The following is a 23,674-nucleotide window of genomic DNA, read 5'->3' as shown; positions in this document are numbered from 1 at the left end:
TATATTCCTTGCCAGGTTTTTGCATGCAAGTAACAATTAATTGATGTGGTTGTGAAGGACCAGTGCTCCCTTTTATTAAGGGGCTGCTTAATGTTCTGCTCTCTCAATTTAGTGAAAATTATTCAAGCTTCTTAAAAATGTAATAATAAAATTTCACTATGGTTTTTTAAACTGCATTCTTTAAGAAAACTATTTTAAAATAACACATGATTCTAGAGAAAAAGTAAATGGTTCACTTTTGAAATAACATGGCAATATTTTAATAAGAAAAGTCTGAAACTCTGAAACTCAAATAAATGACACCTATGCAAAAGGAATCATACCTGTTCCTAATATGAACAGAGGAATGAATAAAATGAAACAGAATATAATTTTAAAAGAATGACCATATTTATTTTCTATTAAAAACAGACAGTACATCAAGGTTTAAAATATAAATATCAAAATTATTGCACAGTTAGCCAACTAGCTTTGTTTGGCAGCAATATTTTACAACATCATTGTGCAATAATATGCTCTAGCAGATTAAACTCCACAAAATCCATGATGTGTACCTTTTCTGTTTACATCATAAATCATCCTACAACAGTAAGATAGTTGTTCTGGCGTATGTATAAAACATCATACAGTAATACAATACATGCTTTATGAAAGCTGGAAAGAAGGAAAGAAGAGAGAATGTCTCTTAATGCTTCCCTTACACCTTTGACTCAAACAAATTTAAGCAACAGATATTTACCCTCCCATTTGCAGTCATTTAACATAGACAGTTCCAAGTATACATACAAATACACATATATTAAGAGGATTTGTTATAAATAGCTATTGCTTTTACAGGCAGCTTCAAATATACAATCTTCCGCATGTCTTTGAAAAATTAATGTCCCCGTTTAGTCTATAAAAAAATAAGAGTTTGTCCACAGGTAAATATCCTTAATTAGAATGCGACTCTGTGAATGTCCCAAAGAGTTTGTCCCAGTGGGTGAAGTAAGGAGCATAGTTTGATTTGAATTTGAGATGATGGAGATCATGATGTGGTGCTCCTCCATACAAACCAAAAGGCACAAGTCGGTGAGTTGACCACGGAAGGTCATATCCTGAATGGTCCTCCACTGACAACCAAATGTTTACAAGGAAGAAAGTCATTTCTGTCAAAGGATGGCATCCGAGGAGCACTGGGTTGATAGCAGCAAAAAATCCCAGTGAGAGCAATTCCCATACACTGGAATACTGTGTAGTAAGAGCAAACGTTGACACATGCTTGTGATGCACCTTGTGGAAAGTCTTGTAGAGCCAAGGCACCTTGTGATGAAGCAAATGCCACAGGAAGTACTCAAAATCAAACAGAAGCAGGCAAACTCCTACTTCCAGCAGGACCTCAGGCAGCTCTGGAGCTATCACTGGTAGATTCATTGGTCTCCAGTACCAGTGGAGAAACGTCACCGGGAAGATCAAAACAACATGGTGATACGCACTTTGAATAATGCAAGGCACCATCATTCCAAGAGTTGGATAGTTCTGTGGCTGGATTTTGTATTTTCTCAAGTTTGGTAGTCCAGTGCTTAAAAAGTCCAGTGCAATATATGGAAGACAGAAAGCCATGTATGCTGTAAAAGAAAACAGCACTGGAAAAAAAGGTGACTTGATCAATGGCTCCTTTGCTGTGACAAAGTCCCAAAGAGACTGAAGGCACAACCTGTCCCGCTGTCCAGCCATCGCGTAGCTGAGCAGCACTCTGTCTGACAGGCTGCAGTTCATGCTGATTGCAGTCTGAGAGGTCTGTAAATCCCGCAAGCCTTTATCTAGCCTGCTCAAGGGAGAGCTCCGCCCATCAGAAATCCTCCTTACTTAGTAATACGTAGCTTTAAAGAGGAAGTCCCCTTTCCTGTTATACAGAAGCGGTATAATGCATTACAATCTCAGAACAGAATTATCTGGCCAGAGTAATCACTGGAGCTCTACAAGAGACTTGCGTGATAGGAAAAATAAGCAGAAATACAGAATTCTAACACTGGACTTCAGAGAAAGAGGGTAGGAACATTTTCCACTCCACCTAGTGCACACACTTGAAAAACTGCTGTCTCTTACTGATTTTAAATTGTGTCATCCTTTGTTATCCTTTTGCCTTTATAAGTAAGGAAATACAACCTACCATTGATTTTTTTAATGTGACTGCTACCAAAGATGTGTGTGTACCTAAACCCCAGGTCTGACCTGTGGATGTTTGGTGGGTAATGGATGTGTGCAAACACACATTTTCTTAATGATCCCTTGGGTATACAACAGGCTAAGTCAAAACCTTAAGGAGACCTACACTATGCTTCCAGTCTGAATGTGATGGCTGTGACTTACACCCATCTACTTTTGAGGTCATGTTCTCCTTTATGCTCCTGTATCTGCTTGGCATGGCAAAATTCACCTGACTTGACTAGATGCAAAACTGAGCCAACAACTTTTGAAGAACAAAATAACCCCCAGTAGCTGGGAATAATACAGGGTAAAATCTCATTATGTTTCCAAACAGATACTTAGTGACAAGTATTATTGCATTAGTACAATATTCACTCCACATCTCAAAAGCATTTTGAGAACTATGATAGGAAAATCATTCTTTACACAAGTGTCAAACTAACTTATGCAATTAAAAGATCTGCTGGTTAGACCTATGTCCTGTAAAGGGTCTTCCTTTGACCATAGGCAAGCACATAGCAGACGGAAGCTAGCAGGCTTTACTCGCAACATTTCTAATCTGCTAAAAGTATTTCAGGGGTAAACGATGGAGGTTTTGATTTAACCACTAAGACATCACTTGTTTTGTACTTTTAGGAAAAGACAAACAAAGCTTTGAACATTTAGGGAAACAGAGCTTGCCATCAGCTTCCTATGAACTCACCTCTTTTGTAGGTACAGCATTTATTCTAATATTGGAAATGAGCTCAACTTCCTGGATGACTTTATTAGCTTGTTCAGGCAATTTTAGTTCTTTGCTATTCAGAAAAGAAATCTGATGGGGGGAAATGGGAGACAGAATTTCCTTGCTTCTCAGTAATTAAGAATGATTAATTAGCAGTGACCTTTTCTGAACTATGCATGGACTTCTCCTAATACTTAAGTTTGCTTTCAGTCTCAACTGTTTTCAAGAGATTCTGCTCTTAAGGAAGTGCAGATTTTGCTCTCTCCTTAGACTTCAGGGAGTTTACTGAAACAGTAACATTATTTGTGCTATATTATTCAGGCAATCAGAAGTTCTTTCTTGGAGACAGGTATGGTACGGCCTTCAGAGGCTCTAGCCATTGCATACGCATTTTAGAAATAGATTCTCTGCTGTTGTGAGACTGTTCTGTTGAAGTCAATTAATTCAGACTGTTGAACATAGCAAAACTAAAAGCCAGCAAGAGACACTAATTTAATGGATGAGGATCTATATCCAAGAACTTCATTTCAATCTTCTGATTGTATTTTATCCTGATCCCCATTTCACAATAAGGACGTGAAAAAATGCATTTGTGACTCAGTCACCGGCTGGGTCTGAAAATATTCCTGAGAGAGATGCTTTCTGTTGTTTTATGTAGTTGCAATTAGAAATTAAGCCTCCCGGCTGGGATATGTGATCCTCTATTTTATTAGAATTATTCAGGGACTAGATTTATTCTATAACGTATTCCAAAGGGAGACATAGATAGAAATTGCTCAGCTGCCCTAACGACTCTCCTCCGGCTGACTAGTCCCTAATAGCCACGTGAAGCCTCCAGAAGTTTTAGAACTGCTGCTGCTGCCTGTAAACTACGATTTAAAGAACAGGCATTTTGCCCGCCGATTAGGTCATAGAAAAATATTCTGAAGTCCCGTAAGGAAAAATAACGGCTTTCTGCAGTCTTATTACTGGCGTGTCCCGCAACACGAACCCCAAGGAAGGCTCAGGGCGAGCAGCCGCCCCCCGGAGGCCGGGGCAGCCCCGAGCCGGGCTCCGCACGCCGCGGCGCCGGCAGCGCAGCCCTCCGCGCTCCGCGCCCCATCTGCCGGCGCGCCGGGGGATGCGCTCTGCGGGCAGGGCTGACCCCGGCTGGGCGCCGAGTCAGGCTCGCTCGGCAAGTGAGTGTGCTCAGGGAAACGAATCCGCACGCGTCAGAGAGGTCGAACCCTCATTCTCCAGAAACTGAGTTCAAGCTCTTCGGCTTAGCCACTAAAAAGCACTTATCACGTATTTCTGCTCCGCTAGAGGAGGTTTCTTTGTCAGAGCAAAGTACAACGTGAAGGAAAGACAAAGTACGGGCAAATCCTTTCTGTACTTAACTCAGCAACACAACCCCAGCTTTTTTCGCTCAACTTGCGATGCTGCCAAACTTTCCCATGTGTTACGAGACTCTAAACGGGTCTCAAAAAAATCAGGACTCCCGCTACAGAGTTTAGGTTGAAGGGCACATAGTTGGGAATGAGGCCCCGCAAAGGGTCTTAAATAGATTCCACATGAGCACAAGAAGCAAGCACCTACCCCAGGCTCCACTGTTAGGTACAAGCTCTAAGGTAAACGGCAAAACACTAAGCGGGTAGGAAAATGAGGGAAAGTTAGCAGGAGCGAACACCAGGCAGGGAAAACATGCTGAAACTAACGTCACAGCAGCAGAGGCAAATCTTCTTTTTCCCTCCTCCTCTTCTCCCCCTCTGTACGGTAGGTCTATTGTTGTACCAGCGATAAGGCGACATCCCAGCATGTGCTGAGCCTTCTACCAGAAAAAGGGTGCTGGGGAAGAGGGTTGATAACTTGTTCAGGACAGTAGCAGGGAAGCGGGATAGTAACCAGAGCAAAGGCAGGCAGAGGCGGTCCCTTCTCGTTTTAAAAGAAAGTGTTACCATGCTGGAAAAACACAATAAATTTGAGGTCCTCGCATCCTAACTCACCTTGGTCCAAGAGCCTGAGTGCAAGGAGACACACTGGTCAGCAGTACTCATGGCAGCTCTGCGAGGCTGCGGCTCTAAGCGAGCGCTTTATGCGCCCCCCCCCCCCGCGCTGGGCTGCAGCGGCCTCTCCGCAGGCAACAGCACCCCCCAGCGCAGAAAGCCACGGCCCGCAGCTCCGCTCCCCGCAAACTGCCTGCCGCGGGCTGCGCCGCAGCGACTGCTCTCGAAGTACGTGGCTGCTGTCTGTCAGCGTTACCGCTATCGGGAAGTTCTTCTTAGGCTTTCTTAAAAGCTTCGGCGGTAACAAAAGACACGCTGTTTTGCAGCGGGACAAAAGGTTGGTGGGCACAGAGGCTCTACAGGCCGTAGAGCTGTAACAGGTTGGGAGGGAAAGAGGGGGCTTGGCATACTTACATCTTTTCAACCTATAGTCTCCTTATATTTAGGTATACTGAGATTCAAGCCCCGGATCTGAATCCAAAGAAGGGGGACGAGCCTCTGCTCCTCGCAACCCAGGTAAGCAGCTTGAACGCTGAGCCCATGGGTATGCTGAGTACTTGAGGATGAAGAACACACGTTCGTCTTCAGTTCTGATGAAAAACTTTAGCCTAAACACAAAATACTTTTCTTAACAGAACTAACACATTTTCTTAATCAAAATATTTTCGTAGCAACACTCCACCTCCCCAACCAAGCTTCACTGAAAACCTCTCCAGCCAGCGTAGAAAGAAAGCTGAATCAAAGGTCTTTTTAATGCATTCCTAACAATGGCTAGGGATGGAAAGCTGCCAGCAAAGTAAATTGTTAATTCTCAAGCTTTACCTTACCAGGATGAGTTTTCAAAATAGTAACCATCAGGAAAAGATCCTAAAATTCTTTCATTCAGAATTCATAATTCAGTAGTGAGAAATGGATTTGCATCCTCTACAACTACACACATTCATCATTTCTGGAGGAGTCAGAATGCGATACACTTTTCATCTCAGTATCCTCAGAAAATAAGGCTCAGGCAATCATGTTACAGGTGTGGCTACTGTTCATCCAACCTTCATAATTTTTTATTTCATTGATGATTTCAATGATTTTGTTCATATAAAGTTATTTGAAAATCGGCTACTGGAGAAGAGGGGCCATTATTAGCATGCTCATGATGGGCAATGCTGCAGCAGGAGTTTATATTTTACAAGACATCAAAGAAAGAGAGAAGACATTGTAAATGCTCTAATTATAGGAAAATCTTCCACCAAGAGCTGTGTTTTATTATATATAAGAAAACCTATTCAGCCATCAAGGTTTCTCTCTCATATCTTACAGATTAAAGCCATTTGTAACTTTTCATGATATTAAAGTATTCATGTTTCCTTTTTTTTGGTATAGCACATTCACCATAAAGAGTAATTTATAGAAAACTGGTTTATTTTGTTCCCAAGCTGACAAAACTGTTTCTCTTACAGGGCCCAAGAGAGTAGGAGCTCTTTTACCACGACATCCTATGCTGAGGCACTTCTATGTTGAGGTGATGTGTAAACTTTTGTCAGTGTAATCACTAGCTGCAGAATCACTAAATAGTGTAAAAATGCTCTGCATTGAGCTAGTACATCATTCAGTACACACCACTAACATAGACACACCATCCTTAGGCCTTCTGCATCAAATGAACAGTGTGAATATACTTGCAGATGACTATAAAAAAATCCTTTTCAACTTCCAAGCAAAACACGTGGACAAAACCACATGCCTTTGTGTCTGTGTAAGCCCTCATATGCCCGATTGTGTTGTACATCTCTAAGTCAAAGCCCTGGCTCGTGCATTCACTTCAGATGCACGCAGGTCTGTGAGTCTGGCAATCCATCAGCTGAACAGGGGCTACTTTCTTCTGGCTTTCTAGCATAGTTTGATCATGTCACTAAATGCTGAGACTAAGTCAGCAGAACATGTCTGATGCCCTCTGTTATGCTGGTACACTTTTATATTATCCAAAGCTGACATTCAGCCAACCTTCAACATCATATACACACACACCTATAACACAAAGATGTCTATAAAACAGGCACTAAGTATGTAAGATCTGCTTTGAAAAATGTACCATTCATCACTGCTCATTCTTATTAGCCCAACCTTCTTGCTCTTCTGCTCTGTGTTCAGGGTGTCTTATTTTGCACATTTCTTTCCACTGACACCTCTCCAAGTTTGTGTCACACAGTGCTTGTAAATTTAACAAGCCAGGGAGAGCAAGCACAGCAGCTCACAATTCCGATAGCCATCCATGCTCCAGCGAAGCAGAGAAGCTCCATCCATAATGGCTTTTGTGTAAAGCTTCCACTATTCTGGCCTTATTTCCAGGCACACAGTGGTTTCATCAGCTGACAAAGCTGGCAACACATAGGATTTAATACAGCCTCCTATCTTGACTGCACATCTCCTGTATTCAGAATGTACAGAAAGGTACAGCCTGAGCATATTTATTATTGAAGATGACAAAGGTCAAAAGCTGGGTCAAATGTACCATAGCAGAGATTAGTTCCCTGCCTTACTATGTGGTTAAATGCTATGTATGAGATTACCAGACAGTCTGTTAAGCAATCCAATTACCCAGGGTTTAAGAATGTGATACAAGAAGCTTTCCACCATGTCAGTGGTTTGAAAGGAGCCTCACCTGAAGGCTTAGAGAATGACTCTGTCTTGTGAGCAGTTCTTTACAATTGGTACCTTACTTAAAAATCTCAGGGAAGTCCCCCAAAACAACATGAATGGCCTTTTAGTCTTAGGAAAAGCCTCTTTCAGGACAAAACTAAAATGGAAGCTCACTTGGCTATTTTACTTTCATATGAGTGGATCGAGAGCAGCCCTGTGGAGAAGGACTTGGGGGTGTTGGTTGACAAGAAACTCAACATGACCTGGCAATGTGTGTTTGCAGCCCAGAAAGCCAACTGTATCCTGGGCTGCATCAAAAGAAGCATGACCAGCAGGTCGAGGGAGGTGATTCTGCCCCTCTACTCCACTCTGGTGAGACCCCACCTGGAGTACTGTGTTCAGCTCTGGGGCCCCCAACATAAGAAGGACACGCACCTGTTGGAGTGAGTCCAGAGGAGGGCCATGAAGATGATCAAGGGGCTGGAGCACCTCTCCTATGAAGACAGGCTGAGACAGTTGGGGTTGTTCAGCCTGCAGAAGAGAAGGCTCCGGGGAGACCTTATAGCAGCCTTCCAGTACCTAAAGGGGGCCTACAAGAAAGCCGGAGAGGTACTAGTCGTGATAGGGCATGTAATGATAGGACAAGGGGTAATGGCTTTAAACTGAAAGAGGGTAGATTTAGGTTAGATATTAGGAAGGAATTCTTCACTGTGAGGGTGGTGAGGCACTGGAACAGGTTGCCCAGAGAAGTTGTGGATGCCCCATCCCTGGAAGTGTTCAAGGCCAGGTTGGATGGGGCTTTGAGCAACCTGGTCTAGTGGAAGGTGTCCCTGCCCACGGCAGGGGGGTTGGAACTAGATGATCTTTAAGGTTCCTTCCAACCCAAACTATTCTATGATTCTATGATTGTACTTGTTCTACAGATGAATAGCTGTAAAAAACAGACTCGGCTTTCTGGATTCTGTCCCAAAGATTCACATGTATTCATGAAACAACAACAAGTGAAACACAACACATTGCTCCAAACTCCAAGCAAGTCTCATGTTTATTGAAGTACTCAAGTTTAATAAACATGATGCACATGGCTCTTGCTGTATCATATACCCTCACAACTGCTAAGTTACCCACTGTGGATTCCTACAGAAACTTCCTTTCAGCACAGCAAGGTGAAGCAAGTATGGTTGCTACAAATATAAAGCAAACTTAAGAGGTCCTGCTAGGAATCACAACTGAAATATCATGAACAACTTTTTCCTTAAACAAAGCCTGAGGATTCCATGAGTCTGAATTAGGAATAAAAAACCCCAAATAAACAAACCCTAATTTATGACTAATGCATATTTTTGCATCTTTTTTTACAAAAAAAGTTTGCTTCAGTTTAAAATGCACTATTTTCTATGCCATGTAGAAAAGGCTTTTTACCCTGTTGGGATTACTGACAGAAATCTGGGTTGAATCCAACCATGGCACAGAAATTATCATCTGGACTGAGGCAACTGACTCTGGACATTGCTCATACATCTACATTTGGCATGGAACTTTTGTGCAATTCAGAGGAGCCAAAGTCCTCTGCATGGTCAATGGAAAGAGCAAGGCACCTATACTGCAGACAATTACAGCTCCAAAGTCAGACCCCTGAAAGAGACATGAATTCTCTCCCCCCATTAAATGGTCTTAGCCCCATTTCGAAGTAGAAACTGAGACAAATGGAAACTGCCGTTAATATTGCCAGGCTTCACCAGGGTGTTGTAGTTCCTGAGCACAATGGTGGCAAGCACCACATAAGCAGCTAAGAAATAAACAGATCTTCAAAGCAGCAGATGATTAAGGGGAAAAGTCCATGCAAATTAAGTCACTCAAGCTATAGAATTAATGCTTTGGCTCTTCCCTCACCAGTAGTATACTGGGGGAGCTTGTTTTCTAGTGGTCAGTGCAAAGAAAACAAAACACGAGTACATTCCATCATTCTCCTTGAAAGCCACAACCCATTGACAAAGCTAACCGAAAGTGGTATTTCTTTTAACCGCTTCTCTTGTTCCAGGAATCTGCAAGGACAAATAACAATCCTTATCCATAGCTGGTACATGAAACATGAAAGGTTTCAGGGACACTGTTAAATCAAGAAAAATGCAGCAATGCATCAGTGCCAAAATAGATTTCAACTGACAGTGGTGATCTTCTCTGGCTTCATGACAAATCTTCTGGACAATATTGAAAAAGAAAGTCACCTGATGTAGCTAGCTTGTATGTGATGGCTAAAACAATAACACAGCAAAAAAGTCACTAAGTGCTTTTTAAAGTACCAGCACCAAATGGGTCACTGCAGTACAAGGAGTACCTCTGAAAGGTACTCAGTAGTGGCAACACACCGAGAAATGGCAGTGTTTTATGCACAGTGAAATACTTACTGTTTTAATTGTCAAGCACCTGAGGTGCTGGATGGACTAACTTGTCTTTCAGACATGTCACTAAATTTATATGCACATGACATACTCCTGTGCAAAGTAACACTGCTGGTTTTTGAATACCGTGCCACCGTGTGCAAAATCAGCAGGATACAATGAGGATTTCTGCGAGAGAGAGAAATAATACTGAGAAAAACAACCCAAATATGAATCCAGTTCAGTAGTCATTGCTGGCATTTTAAAAATGCATCATAAATAAACAATGTAGCATTATTGCCAGAAAAGCATATGTTCCGAAAAGACAAATTCCTGGTGAACTAATACTCTGACATACCATGCCAGTTTAGAGATACTTCCTAATCATGTTAATTATTTCATTATACATGCGGTAAGGTGCATCAAGGCCCCAGATGAAATCCAAATGTTCCCATTCTGGAATGTTTTTGTGGTAAACCAAGTTTGTGATCTGAGTGAGTAGCATAGCAACATCCTTTGGGTCTGCCAGCCAGTCCTGTCCACCAGTCCACACCGCAGTTGGTACAGTCATCTCTTTTATTTTGTAGAAAGGGGGCGTAGACTGAGGAGGGGGAAAGTGAAAACAAAAGCATTAGAAAGAACAACTCTTCAGTGTGATACTACACTGCAGTGTAACATACTAGCAAGTGCAAGAAGAATGTGTCAAGATTCTCATTTTCTCTTCCCTTCTTGGGCAGCTAGAGATGGACATGGAGTCCTGACTCAACAGAAAATGTAACTCCAAGAGTCCTACAATATTATAGCACGCATAGCCATAAAGACGTGGTTTGAGGAGTTTACAAGAAAGTCTCAGAAAATGCATCCCATTTGAGTTATTTCTAAACCCTAATCAAATACTAAAAGTCATTGCCACTCTGAAAGTACGATACTGCAAACTTTCCCACTAAAGTGGCAAAATATTTTTAGTATTGCACACAGCAATTTAAAAACAAACATGCGTGGAGATTAAACAGGCTGAAGATAAGCGATACGCATGAATTGACAGTCTATGCCTTATCATGAGAAGTGCAGTGGGATCTCATGATCTAGGCAGGCAGGACCACCCTCAAGAAACTGTGCCATCACAACTTTGTATCCAAGCGTGGGCTCCATACTGACTTAGGACTACCTCAGACCTCTATAGTCCTGACATTTTTTTATTTTTTTTTTGAAAAGGCAGATCTCCAGTTGGTTACTGGGCAACACTAGCAGCTCTTTAGCATGCAGCGTGAACACAGCACCCAGAGAAGTGCCCAAGGACTTTTTTTGTGACGCTCAAGAATTGTAACATATCCATAAAAGACGTCTACCTGGTTGTAGTGAGCCATATTTGCAGCCTTGCTTCCCCAGTCATAAGCTTTAAGTTCCCCAGTCTTCACAGCCTAGAAATAAATAAATATTCACACATACAAAGAAGAACTGCAAGACTTCTATTTCAGGAATAAAATTATAGGTCACCTGGAGAATTGGCAAAGGCAACTGACACAAGAAACAGTGAAATGCCAAGTATTAACAAGGACAAGTGTCACTGCTTTGCCCAGTGTCACAGGAGAGGGAAGCATTAACATTCAATACCATTAGACTTTGTCCCTTAAGATTTCACAGTCTTTCATAGCAATGGTAGGAAAGATTAAGGAAAACAGTTTAGACAGTTTAGTGCATCCAAAGCCAGGATGTGCCAGCTTCATGCTTCTGAAATATTTACCTTGCTGTCTAAATGTACATGAACACAGCATGGAGCTTTTTTACAAAGTCTACTCTGTATGATTTAATTATTATTTTTCAGAAACGGAAGTCTATATAACAGGGACCTGGAAAAATAAGTCTTCACAAAATTGTTCCCGAGCCAACACTTGAACAGCAATGTACAGCAAAACACACTGCTTCTGAATAGATGACCAAGTCCAGTTACAAGATCACAAGTAGCACTGACCACTGCTTCCATGGCAAATGTCTTCTTGTATTTGTCAACCTGCTGAGCAAGCTTCAGGCACAATAGCATCACAGGCATGAAGTCACGCACTGAGGTGAAATTCAAAATACACTAATAAAATAGAAAATTAAGCCAAGCAGAATAGAACAGAACAGAAAGCCTGCTGCATTTCACTGGCTGAAAATATAACTTGTAATCAAAACTGGGTTTGCTGAAAGGGGAGCAAATACTTGTTACAGCATCTCTGAATTAAGTTATTCCATTGTATTTTTTGTTGACCTGAAGTACTTACAGTTAGCCTATCTTCAAAGAAATAGGGGAGAGGGGTGAGCCACCATAAGTCTGTATCATCAAAGCAGCCGCAGTGAACAGCTGCCATTCTGACAATTGGCAGTTCCAGAATTTCACTTGGGCCATGTTACATATATATTTTGGCATCTTATTTCATTTAAATATCAGAGACGTCAATATTCTACAAACTAGCTAGAGTCACGGACATTTTATATTCTGGAAATTCTACCTGGCTCCAGTGGATCATGTTTTGTACAGATGTCCCTGCAGGGCAGTGTGTTGAATACACATCCACTCGGCTCTGCAACAAGATAATTAATATGGTTTACTCCTCACAGTGCAAAAGTGCAACCATTACTGCTTGTTGAACAACTAACAGAAAATTTTCCATTCCTCTTAAAACTGTTATAAACAAAAGTTAACTAGAGCCATATATACAGAAGAGGTAAAAGGTTCAAATGCTTTGGGGATTACTTAAAATTAACTGCAGAACTTTAAAGCCGAACTTTAAACCTGATAATGATATCCACTCAGCATTTTTTATATATTCAGAATATCTTTTAAAAAGTGCTAGTATTGTAAAAGTTGGGAGCACATTAATTAATATTTAGATGGACCTCCAGAGAAACGTTGCGTTACTCTACAGCTAAACTAGTAACTGTCAATCCAAACTGATTCAGAACTTCATATACTTTGAGTTTAGAAGTACAAAATACGCATGGAAACTTAAATCCTGGCAGAAAAAAAAATAATTAACCACCATTAAAACCATGAAAACTGTATGTGCTGGCAAGAAAAATCAAAAAACTGCACTTTCACCTTGATATAAAATACAAAAAATGCACATTTTTGCACACAGAATGGTGAAAAAAATTAATGCTAATTGTATCTCACTCCAATAAAAAAAATCCTCAGCCTTCATCTACCTGTGGGTAAACTGATACCAGGTTCTACTTATTTCAGGGATTTAGAAACACTTTAAGAAGCATTATGAAAAAAGGCGGTCTCACGCCAGTTGCTGTTAACTAGCTTTCAGATAACAAAACAAGTCCTATGAACACGTCCTTTGGAACTAGAACCACAGATGAAGCCATCAGCAGAGTTAGAAATTGGTCCCAGCAAAAATAATTGCGCACATCCATCACAAGACCAGAAAACTTCAACAGTTCTCTTGAAAATGGTTGAAAACTGTATCTTTATTCCTCACTTCCTTGCAAAAAGAATTAAATACTTGCACCATCATACTAATTCACTTCTTACCCACTTCTCCCAACAGATCTAAAATAATGTATTTTAGCTTTCCAGTAACACTTTAAAAGGTTAATTCTATCCATCCAAGCTGGGCAACTACATGTATACCAAGGAAAGATATTCATCCAAACTCAGTATGATGAAGGCAGCATTATTTTTTTTCTAATTACATGTAAAGGACAATCACTACAGTGATACACAGTCAATACTGTGTTAGAATTCACAATAACTCAGCTATTAAAAGTCACCAAAACATACCATATTCAAGTTCCTCTCATTAAAACCACACAGAAGAAAGAATATGTTGCCGCAAAGGTCATCAAGTATTCTGTGTGTGCAAACATGGGTAGCAAGCCACTTCAGCAAAGAATTCTGAGGGAGGAATTGTTTCTTTCCAAACATGTCCTACAAAATAACACACACATAGGATAAACATAATTGCATAGAATGATGTGGATTTAGTTTTTACACTACAACATTCTTGAGGTAAATTTTTCCATTTGCACTGGTGACAGGTGTGCCATATGAAAATTATTTATCTCCTTATCAACCTCGTTTATAGTCCAACAGGAAGGTCATGGTTAGTGCTTCTGCTACCAATGATGCAGTCCATTACCCCCACAAAAAGTATGTGGGAAGTGGGACCATCATTAAAGAATTCCAAACCTCACCTCAAATTCTAATCAGTTTTAAATTCAGTATTTTACAGGAGTACTACACAGCTTCTTGTCATCAGAGTTGTTTAAGGTTAAAATATTTTAGAGCTACATCTGCTAATGTTAAATGGCTTTGTACTTGCAACTTCCTCTCTTCAAACCATGTAAGAAAAACAAGCAGCATGAGCTGTGGTGGCCACTTCCTCCTGATGACTATTTTTAAAATGCCCAAGGATTTGAAAATGGCCCGCTGAGCACTTCCTTAAAGAGTGACACAGCTCTTTAAAGATACAACTGACACATGGGTTTGTGGCTGTCATGTACTTCTGCACTGCAGGTTTTTTGCAAGTCACCAGGAGAATCAAGTTCCTCAGCACAACCCAAACATCTGCACAGGGCACTGATCAGCTACTATCCTCATTAGAAAAGGTCATTACATGAGAAACAGGAGACCACAATTGTTAGTATCACTTTTACATATCTGCCTTTTGAGCAGGAAACTAACAATGCAAACAGTTGCGCATTAAATCTGTACAAGGTACCTTAGAGAAGGGTTTATCTCACAGAACAAACAGCTCTGTGTGGGAATCTCCATGGGTGGTGGAAGGAAAAGTGATCGTTAAAAATGACACATGGCAAGCAGAGTGTTCACGATGTCTGACTTCAGGCACTGAGTGCAGCCTGCCAGTCTGCCTACATTCCCTTTGATGTTAATGGTGAAAGGGAAACTCCTCCACAGGATGATTCACAGCATCTAAATAAAGCTGCTGTTCTTCACCACCCTCTGAGGGATCCTCTTCTAATACTAAATGGTTAACTGTGAAACAAATCTGTTAAAGTTCATGACGATTCAAAAGTATGCCATATAAAGCTATCATATGACTGTTCTAAAACAGGCCAACTATCTAATTAATCATGTGATTTCTGTAGCGTAAATTCTAGAAACATGTAAATGGCAAAACATAATTTTATTCCATCTCTTAAGTTGTAATTGTAAAATACTACTTTAAACTGATGCAAATTGTCTCATTAGACAGCAGTAAAGCCAGAGAAGCCACTGCTTACTTCCATAGCATTATTATGGAAAAACTGGCCCAGTATTCTTCTCAAACATGGTAATCTAATCACAGCTATTAACATTCTTTGCTATGCTGTTTTCAACTAGAAAGGGGGACACCTGGTTTGGCTTAAAACATTTACACTCAAATACAAACCTTGAGTAGCAGGTCAGGAAACACTCCCAATTTTGCCAGAGGACTAGTGGCAAACTTGACTGTAGCTACTGGTGCCAAGGCAAAGAACATTTTGATTTTCTTAGCCAGCTGGGGCAAAGTTGAAAAAGCAATGAAAGCTGTAAATAATATGAGAACAATTAACAAACCTCACTGACACAAGTTAGATGAGAATTTTACCTGGCAGTGCTTCTATAAAATCTAAGATATGTTGAGTGTTCACAAGTATTTTTAGATTAATAGTTTCATTGTTGTCTCTAGGATCAGTTTAGATATTTTACATTAAGCTAGTTACTAAGGAACACAAATTAAGAGGCAAATCAGAAGGATTTTATTTCTTCTGAAAAACAAGTTCATGCTAACTAACCCAACACTCTTCCAGCTTTTTCTATCTGCAGGTCTAAAAGCACCTGAGCCAGGCCTTACCTACAGCAAAATATTCTGGAAGTGGGAATCTTTATTCTACATGTCTGATGATTCTAATTTTATTATGCACAGCTCATCAATTTATTTTAATAGAAACTGTACTGGTGGCTACCGGTCACTTCAATTTATCATTTCAATAGCTTCCCACTTTAAGTAAACACAGAAAGGTTAAGTCTTTCTTTTTAATGTTGATGAATATTCCAGGAAGCAGCTAAAAACCAGAAGGAGTAGATTTCAAAAGCCCAAGTTTTTCATCATTAAACCACATATGTGGAACTTGATATCATTTCAAACACAACATATTCTAACAAATGCATCTCTTCACATACCCATTGTGGTGCCCTGTGAATGGCCAATGTAAAATACTTGTTCCTGGCCAGTCGTCTTCAAAATAAAGTCCACTGAGGCTGGAATGTCATACTTGGCCATTTCATCAAAGCTACAAAGCAAAGATAAAAAGTCAGTTATGTAAGTAAAGTTATCAGCGTGGAACAGCTGCACAGAGCTTTACTGCATTGCAGATCAGTTGTGTGGACATAAAGAAAAGCTTCCTTTGGATGAAGCAGAACACTCTGGTGATTGAGTCTTCACACCAAGCACCGGTGAAAGCAATTAACATTCTGCTCGCCACGTATGAAGGCTGTCTCAAGACGCTATACTGACCATAAAACTCCCCTTTACTGCCCCTACATATGTGACAGCACAGGTAACCAGAACAAAAGTATCCTGTACATTCACAATGTGACTGAACTGAGATGATGGGCAAAGAGATGAAGAGAAGCCTGCTCACAAACAGTGTGTGTAGTTTCTCTAGCAAGACGAGGATACCTGAAAACCCAGAATTCTTCTTGCTTCACTGTGAAGTGTGTATGTTTCCTGGACCAGGTATTCCCTCTGCTGTTTCCCAGCCATACATCATAGCCAGCGTCTGCCAGCATAAAGCCAAGACTGTTGTAATCCAAGTTAGTGATCCAATTGCTGGCATCTGCAAGCAAACCATGCTGCAGAAACACAGCAGGCCTTGGACCTGAAAAATAAAGCACTTAACATAGCTTCCTGTTCATCTGGAATTGGATGCCCAAGAATAATTCAAGCGAGTTATTGAAAGTCTGCTTTAGATTCGCACTTTGAATATTTAATCTACTTGACTTAATTACTCAGATTAGCAATTTGTATAATACTCATAGTGCCACGAAAACACGTTTTCACAAAAAGCTACTTTTCATTATTAAGAATTTTAAACTAGCAACTTGTTAGTTTCCTAACTAGAGCAAAAGACTCCTTGAAGTTCAAAACAGACAGCAAATGTGCAATAAGCAAACATGAAAAAAGCAGGAGCTACAAGAAAAATGCAGGTAGCCCTTACAACTGTTTCAGGCTCACAAATAGTCAGCAAACTGGCCCAAACACAGAGACAACTAAACTACTTATGACCCTTCCCCTGTCCCTAAATCTGGGGAAGGCATTCCCATAGATGTGTCACTGAGATCTTTGTTTTCCAGTTAAGACAATGCCAAACTAGGGTGCTGAGCTGTGGAAATCTCTGCAAGTGGTGGTACTGACGTTGTCTCTACGCAACACCCTTCCGTTACCAAAGCTCTAACAGAACCTGAAGAGCAGTAGCCAACAAGGGAATCTAAGTTGCAAAGGACTTTCTCCCCTTGGCTTAAATAGTTAACCACAGTCAAGACCCAGGTGGAATTTAGGAAGCCTCCCTCCTGACTTCCCCATCCTTAAAAGGGAAATGACACCTTTATGTGGAATACAGATTAGAAAATCAAAGGCTCCTGCTTATACACAGAGAAAATAAATTAACATACAAGCCTTCAGGAGGAACATGACCTTCAGAAAATTCAAGGCCTGTCTCTGGATCACGCAGTAGCACAGGTGTTTTGGGGTGGGTTTTTTCTGCTTTAATAACTGAAATCTGATAACATGGTAACTTTAGCTCAATGCCAGAGATTACTCAGGAATTTACCTCCTCCAATGACACATCATTCTATTACAATACTAACTCACGCAATACTTCCTCCATTGATAATTTAGACTTGGATCTTTCAGCAGAAACAGCCAAATCACAACTGTTTCAGTCACCTACATGCTCCATGCCAGGTCGTGTCTATAAATGTTTGCTGTGAGTTCCAAAATCCAAATTAGCAATATTCCTCCCTCCTGGCAACCTTTATACCTGTGATGAGGAACCTTTTCAGTGCCTGGTTTTCCCATTTTGTTAAAAAAAACATGTTGTGGCATGCTGTGCCTGCAACCAGAGCAAATCTCCAGCAGCGCCAAACTGGCACTGGAGACAGTACAGTTCAACTCAGCTGTTTACTCCACTGCAGTAATACTTCATTGCCTTATGAACAGCATGCAGGATTTTCAAGCCTACCATTAAATTTGTTTTCAGTAATGTTCACTTTTAGCTTTGATACCTTCTTCCTGATGTCAAATATAGAAAATCCTGTGGTAGATTAGAAAGTCCTGTTTTAAATTAAGTTAGTTAATCATTTACAACTTCAAACAATTTTCATAATACCTAGAGAAGCAGCCAAGATCATTCTGATCTTTTCTATTCTTCCTGATTAATGGTGCCTCTCCTGGAACACCAATTCTGATCCTTTCTATTCTTTCTGATTGATGATGCGTCCCTCTTGGCAGGAAAACAAACCATTGACCCAATACAGAGCAACTTAGCGGTCAAACTGAGGAGGGGATACCTCCCCAAACAACCACTGAAGACCACCAGAGACTCCTGCGCACGCGGAGAAGGCATTTGATGTACCGTGGTTATATAATCCTATGCATATACATTAGATAGTTTGAATATATATACTAGGTAGGAGTAGTTTAATAAATTACATGCAATTGTTACTGTATAAAAGGGACACAACTGATGAATCTAGTGTGCTTGATTTGTGGAAAGTCCACCAAGTACCCTGTGCAGAATAAAGCAATCTCCCTCCTGAGATTTGTCTATTGCACAGCGGATAACAAATCCCTTTTAGGACAATGTTCCCTTTTACTAAACTCAGATCAACCAGCTTCTGTTTTTTTGAAGAACAGGCTCTCCTCAAGCTGCTACTTGCATGTTTCATAACATAGGAAGGGGAAAACTGTTTATGCCTTATGGTTTAATTCTGTTCTCCTATTAGCCTCCAATTTCTGTCAGTTCCTTTTTCTCTTTACCAAGCAGTCACCAGATCCGCACATGAATTGCACAATCATATGACAAACTGACTTGGACAATAATAATTTTGTATCACCTCTGATCCTAAAAAACCCCAGAAGGGGAATAAGAAAGGCAGGTCCTTAAACTACACTTTCCACTATGGAACTTTTTGTTCTCTTCACTGCACCCCCAAGAAGCCGAAGACAGACTTACTTCCATGCCCTTCTTACCCACGCTATGCAGTTGTTTTAGATTTTTAGTTAATACTAAAACCAAAAATCATTGATGTTTTGCTTTTAGGTTCTCTGGACATTTTCTCTCTTTTTTTTTTTTTAGCTGAAGAACTGTAGGTTTTGTTCCAAAACATCATGTGATATGTAATTCCAAGGGATCCTATTCACATTATGCAGGTATTGCAAAAGAAGAGTTATGGCATATATACGCTAAGTCAGCAGCAAGACATCATTGGTATCTTTCTGAGAAAAGATACCAAGTCTATAAAAACTTAAGATCAACATGAACTTTGAAATCTTCATTCTTCTAGGAGATCATACTTCCCCAAATGTGCTCAGTAATCCTTGTTTTTAAAATTAAAGCACTTCACAAAACATGAACTTGGGGTCGAGGGTGTGGCAAGGGGAATGTGGAGAATTCCCACAGGTCAGGAAACTTCTGTTTGCTTATGTCATCGATGAAGGATTCGACAAAATCAACAGGTACAAAGGCAGCCTGTCTTTTTCCTGTGGGCTTCTCTGAAATTCCTAAGTATAAAGACACCTGCCAGGTTTGACTGGCCTTGTCCATGCACTGATCTTTACACAGCCACCTTGTGAGAGGCAACGGACAGTGCAAACATCCTAACTCATACAAAACCAATAGATAAGGTCAGGAAGACTGTTGCTTGGCCTTTGGCAGAGAAGAGGGTTTTTCCACAGGTCTTGTTCACACTCAAGGCTATGGAACAATCACTGATTTATCTTGTGAGTTCTATGTTTTCACCTCTCATCCTGTTTTTTTTTCAGTCCAAAGAGTTCTGAGGCAGTCCTTAGAATATTTACAGCTTCTATGTGAACAGGCTGCTGTTGTATGCATGCAGTTGTCTGTAGGATCTTTTATAAGGGGTGGCAACAAGACTGATACCAAATTCAGCCATTGCTCTTCAAATACACTGTTAATTCCATATGCAGTGTACAAGGATAGCAAGTCAAAGGCTACGTGTCTCTCCTCTTCCACATACATTTGACTTATATTTAAAGCATTCTATCACTCAGTCCTTGCAAAAACCTCTGCCTGTATCGCTCCCTTAAGTTTCAGCTTACATTCCCCCTACCTTTCCTCTCCCCCACCTTCTCACCTGTACACCCACTGCATCCCTTCCATGGTTTTATACCAGCTTTCACAGTAATTCTTACAGCCTGTAACAGTGCTCTGGCGGCATACGCCAATGCTCCTCCCAGTCCCCCATCAAATCACATCCATAAAGCAACCTGGTCTGGGCTGACTGTTGTCAACTACCTGTTACATGTCCTAATTTGCAATGTATTTTTAAATGTACTGTACTCAAGATGTTCTGAAGGGATTTTATCTTATTGCATTGTTTTACTTATTTAAGCAGCTGTGTTAAATATGACACCCCAGTAGTATGCAATATTGGTCTGGCTTGTACCTTACTGCAAAGGGAGCTTCAGAGAGGTTAAAATTAACAAATAAATTTTTATTTTATGCAGAAATCAGGCAGTAATTATTTTGTGAACATTCTAGTGGGAACTCTTGTTGTTGTTTAGTTATATTTCACCAAAAGAGGCATGTGAACTGTGCCTACTTCTGAAAATGGTCAGGCATTTTTAACAAACTTATTTGTCTGTTTATATGTTTGACTGCATAGGAAATTTAGTCTGCAATCTTTTTCTGGATTATTACAGGAGCAAAAGTTTTATAAATCAAAGAGAGCTTTTTCATGACTTCCCATTTTTCCAAGCAGACATAAATCTTACCTTTGCTCTTCTCATGGCCTTTTCTTCCATACGGAATTCTGTTAACGGAAAGGATATACCCATCTTCTGTTGTCACTTCGTACTCCTCACTAGGGTATCCCCTGAAGGTAATAATTTGACTCTGAAGAAAGAAAAGAAACTGCCTTGGAGTCAGACTGCCAGCCTCCTCAGTTCATTAACATGTGCAAAATACTCAGGGTTCCTTCCAAAGATGGCAATGTGAAGTTAAAGGATGCGGTAGGAATGTGCCATACCACCCACCTATTCAATGCACACAGGTTTTCTTATGAGACTTATCCCAGTATGGAGTCAGGGACTAGCCAGAGCACAGACCTTATCCCGGGAATTTGGGAGGACTCGCTAGCCTGTCCCCATCCACTGTCATACTAGTTACTCACACGCTGCTTACAGTGAGAAAGGAGATTGAAGTGTTGAAAAGGAGATTATGATAAGAGGGCAAAACACTGAGACACGGATTTGGGAGACAAAAATTGAAACTGCTCTCAAGGAAAGCAGTATCTTTCAGTAACAAATAACTGAGGACAGCAAAAAGCCACCGGCACCACAGCAGCATATGGAAGAAGACAGGAGGTCATCTCTCCTGAAGGGAAACATTTCAGATTTATATCTGAACTTAGTAAGCCGAGTTCTCTGTTATACAGAGGACACAATCGTGTTTAGGCAATGTGCTGAAATGAACCACAAACACAGCAGCCTTAAAACACTAAGGGCACACTCTTCACATGTGCGAGCTGCTGACATTGCCACACCTCAGGTCATCGTTTCATGTGCCACTTCTTACTCACCTTTCTCCTCAAACCTTATGTCTGTTTCAGAGCTTTTAAGTGACTTTGCTGACAAGCCAAACAAGAAAATAACAATAAAAAAACTACACTTGTTTAACACTATGATTTCATTAATAGGTTTATCTCCCACCTCTTATGTCTTGGGCTTTATGTTATTTTCATTGGATGCAACTCCATTAGGACAGAGAACTTGCTATTTAATTGGTTTTATGACACCAACCATGCCTTGAGAAAATGTAAAAAATGTAAGACATGACTGGCATTCTCCTCTTAGGCTGCTGGGAAAGGAAGAGAAGGAGCATTTAATTAAACGTGCTATTTCTTTTAAATATATCTTTAATCATCCACAGTGACATTAACATTCCAAAACTATTTTAAGGCTAAATTCCATTCAAATGCTATTAGCTTTAGACTAAATTACTATTTTCAGTTCTCAAAATGATATTTAGATGATACTGAGGACTCAAGAACGTCTTTTCTTATAGACCTTAAGCATTTCTAGCTTGAAGTATCTTCTCACCCATGTGAAAAAATGGCACAGTTTAGATGGGGCAGAGGAAAGAGCAACTAATACCAGTTACTAACAGCAAGTATTTCCTGGAGTTGGCTATTGCAGCAGAAGGAGAATAAAGTCCAGAGAGTCAGTGCTAGATGGGGAGAAAAGCAGTTGTGGGTCAGAACACGGGAGCGTCGTGCTGGCAGCACAAGTACACTTCCTAAACATGCGCTTTCCTAGCAATTAAGAACGAGAGCGTCCTGACTCTAGCAAAAACCACAGGTCTGGATCAGAAAACATGCGAGAGAAAGATCCGCCACAGGCAACAGGGGGCCAAAAAGGACCTGGAAGGCGGAGAAGAGAAAGACGAGGTGTAAGCAGAGGTGTAAGCAGCAGCAGCAGCAGCAGGCTGACCGCCGACCAGCGGCTGAAGCCTCCCGGGGCTCTCACCGCGGCTGCTGAGGGCGGCAGGCACCAGGCTCGCGCCCGTGGAGCCGCGAAGGGGCCGCCGCCGCCCGGACCCCCCGGCCCGCTCCTCTCCTCGCCCCGCTACAACCCCGCGGCCGCAGCCGGTGACAGGTCTCGGGCACTCCTCCCTCACCGCCGCGCCCCGCCGCGCCACTCACGATGTTCATGTTCGTTTCGGGGTCCACATTTCTCCTCCCTCCGGCGAACGCGCCCGAGCCGGCGAACGCGCCCGAGCCGGCGACGCTCTGCAGGAGGAAAGCGGCGACTACCAGGCCCCGCATCCTGGCCCCGCGGGAAGCAGGCGGGAGGTCCCGCGGCTCGTCTGCTGCCTCCGCCGGGCGCGCAGACCGCTACGGGGCCGCGTCACAGCGGCGGGGGCGGCCGCCCGGCTGACGGGGCGAGGACGCGGGCGGCCGCCGTCCTCTCAGCGGCGGCGGGGCGGCGGCCGCGGGCCGGGGGCGTTGCCCGGCCCCGAGCAGCTGAACGAGCGCGGCCGGCCCCGCCGCAGGGCGCTGCCGGGCTGCGCCCCCGGGGGTGTGCCGCACCCCTTCGCGCCTCCCCCTCCGGGTGACCGCGGCCCGGCGGAGCCACCGGGCGGCGGGGCGGCCCGCCCTCCGCGGAGACCGACCTGCGCTCCCGGCGCGGATGAGCGCGGCGCGGCGGGAGGAGGGCGCTAGGCCGGCGGCGCGGCGCGGCTCAGGCCATGCGGCGCGGCCTATCGGCGGCGGCGGCGGGGGCCGCCCGGCCCGCCCCACCCCGCCGGGCCGGGAGCCCGCCCGCGGGCGGCGGCCGCCGAGCCCCGCGCAGCGCCCGGCCGCTGTGGCCTCTCCCTGCCGCCGGCCCGCCCCGCTCCTCGGCCGGCGGCGGGCCGGGGGTGCGCGGCCTTGGGCTGCCTGAGCCGGCGGGATTCAGCGTTTCTCAAGTAATACCTGGGTAGATTTCCCCTCCCACCACCCCCCACCCCCCGCGCCGGGCTCCATTTTCAGAAATCTTTCAGCC

General features: G+C 42.4%; 2 protein-coding genes across 3 annotated transcripts; both read right to left on the bottom strand.

The window, feature by feature from the left end:
- Nucleotides 1–370: 370 nt before the first annotated feature.
- On the bottom strand, nt 371–7,795 carry CH25H (cholesterol 25-hydroxylase). Of its 2 annotated transcripts, none has more exons than XM_030031325.2 (2): nt 5,314–7,795; nt 371–1,885 (listed from the first exon to the last, which is right to left on the bottom strand). In XM_030031325.2, exon 2 carries the CDS (start codon nt 1,756–1,758, stop codon nt 934–936), a length of 825 nt encoding a protein of 274 aa, XP_029887185.1. In that variant the 5' UTR covers nt 1,759–1,885; nt 5,314–7,795; the 3' UTR covers nt 371–933. The 2 variants fall into 2 exon arrangements, with proteins under 2 accessions (XP_029887185.1, XP_029887183.1); XM_030031323.2 differs by lacking the exon at nt 5,314–7,795 and adding an exon at nt 4,900–5,307.
- Nucleotides 7,796–8,560: 765 nt separating this feature from the next.
- On the bottom strand, nt 8,561–23,198 carry LOC115348297 (putative lysosomal acid lipase/cholesteryl ester hydrolase). Its single transcript, XM_030030796.2, has 9 exons — nt 22,834–23,198; nt 20,906–21,026; nt 16,571–16,769; nt 16,072–16,181; nt 15,299–15,435; nt 13,687–13,833; nt 12,407–12,478; nt 11,264–11,335; nt 8,561–10,515 (listed from the first exon to the last, which is right to left on the bottom strand). The coding sequence occupies exons 1-9, from the start codon at nt 22,954–22,956 to the stop codon at nt 10,282–10,284; spliced, it is 1,215 nt and encodes a 404-aa protein (XP_029886656.1). The 5' UTR covers nt 22,957–23,198; the 3' UTR covers nt 8,561–10,281.
- Nucleotides 23,199–23,674: the final 476 nt, after the last annotated feature.

This window comes from Aquila chrysaetos, chromosome 11 (assembly GCF_900496995.4).
Source record: "Aquila chrysaetos chrysaetos chromosome 11, bAquChr1.4, whole genome shotgun sequence".
NCBI classification, from domain to species: domain Eukaryota; kingdom Metazoa; phylum Chordata; class Aves; order Accipitriformes; family Accipitridae; genus Aquila; species Aquila chrysaetos.
This window is presented reverse-complemented; position numbering and strand designations above follow the sequence as displayed.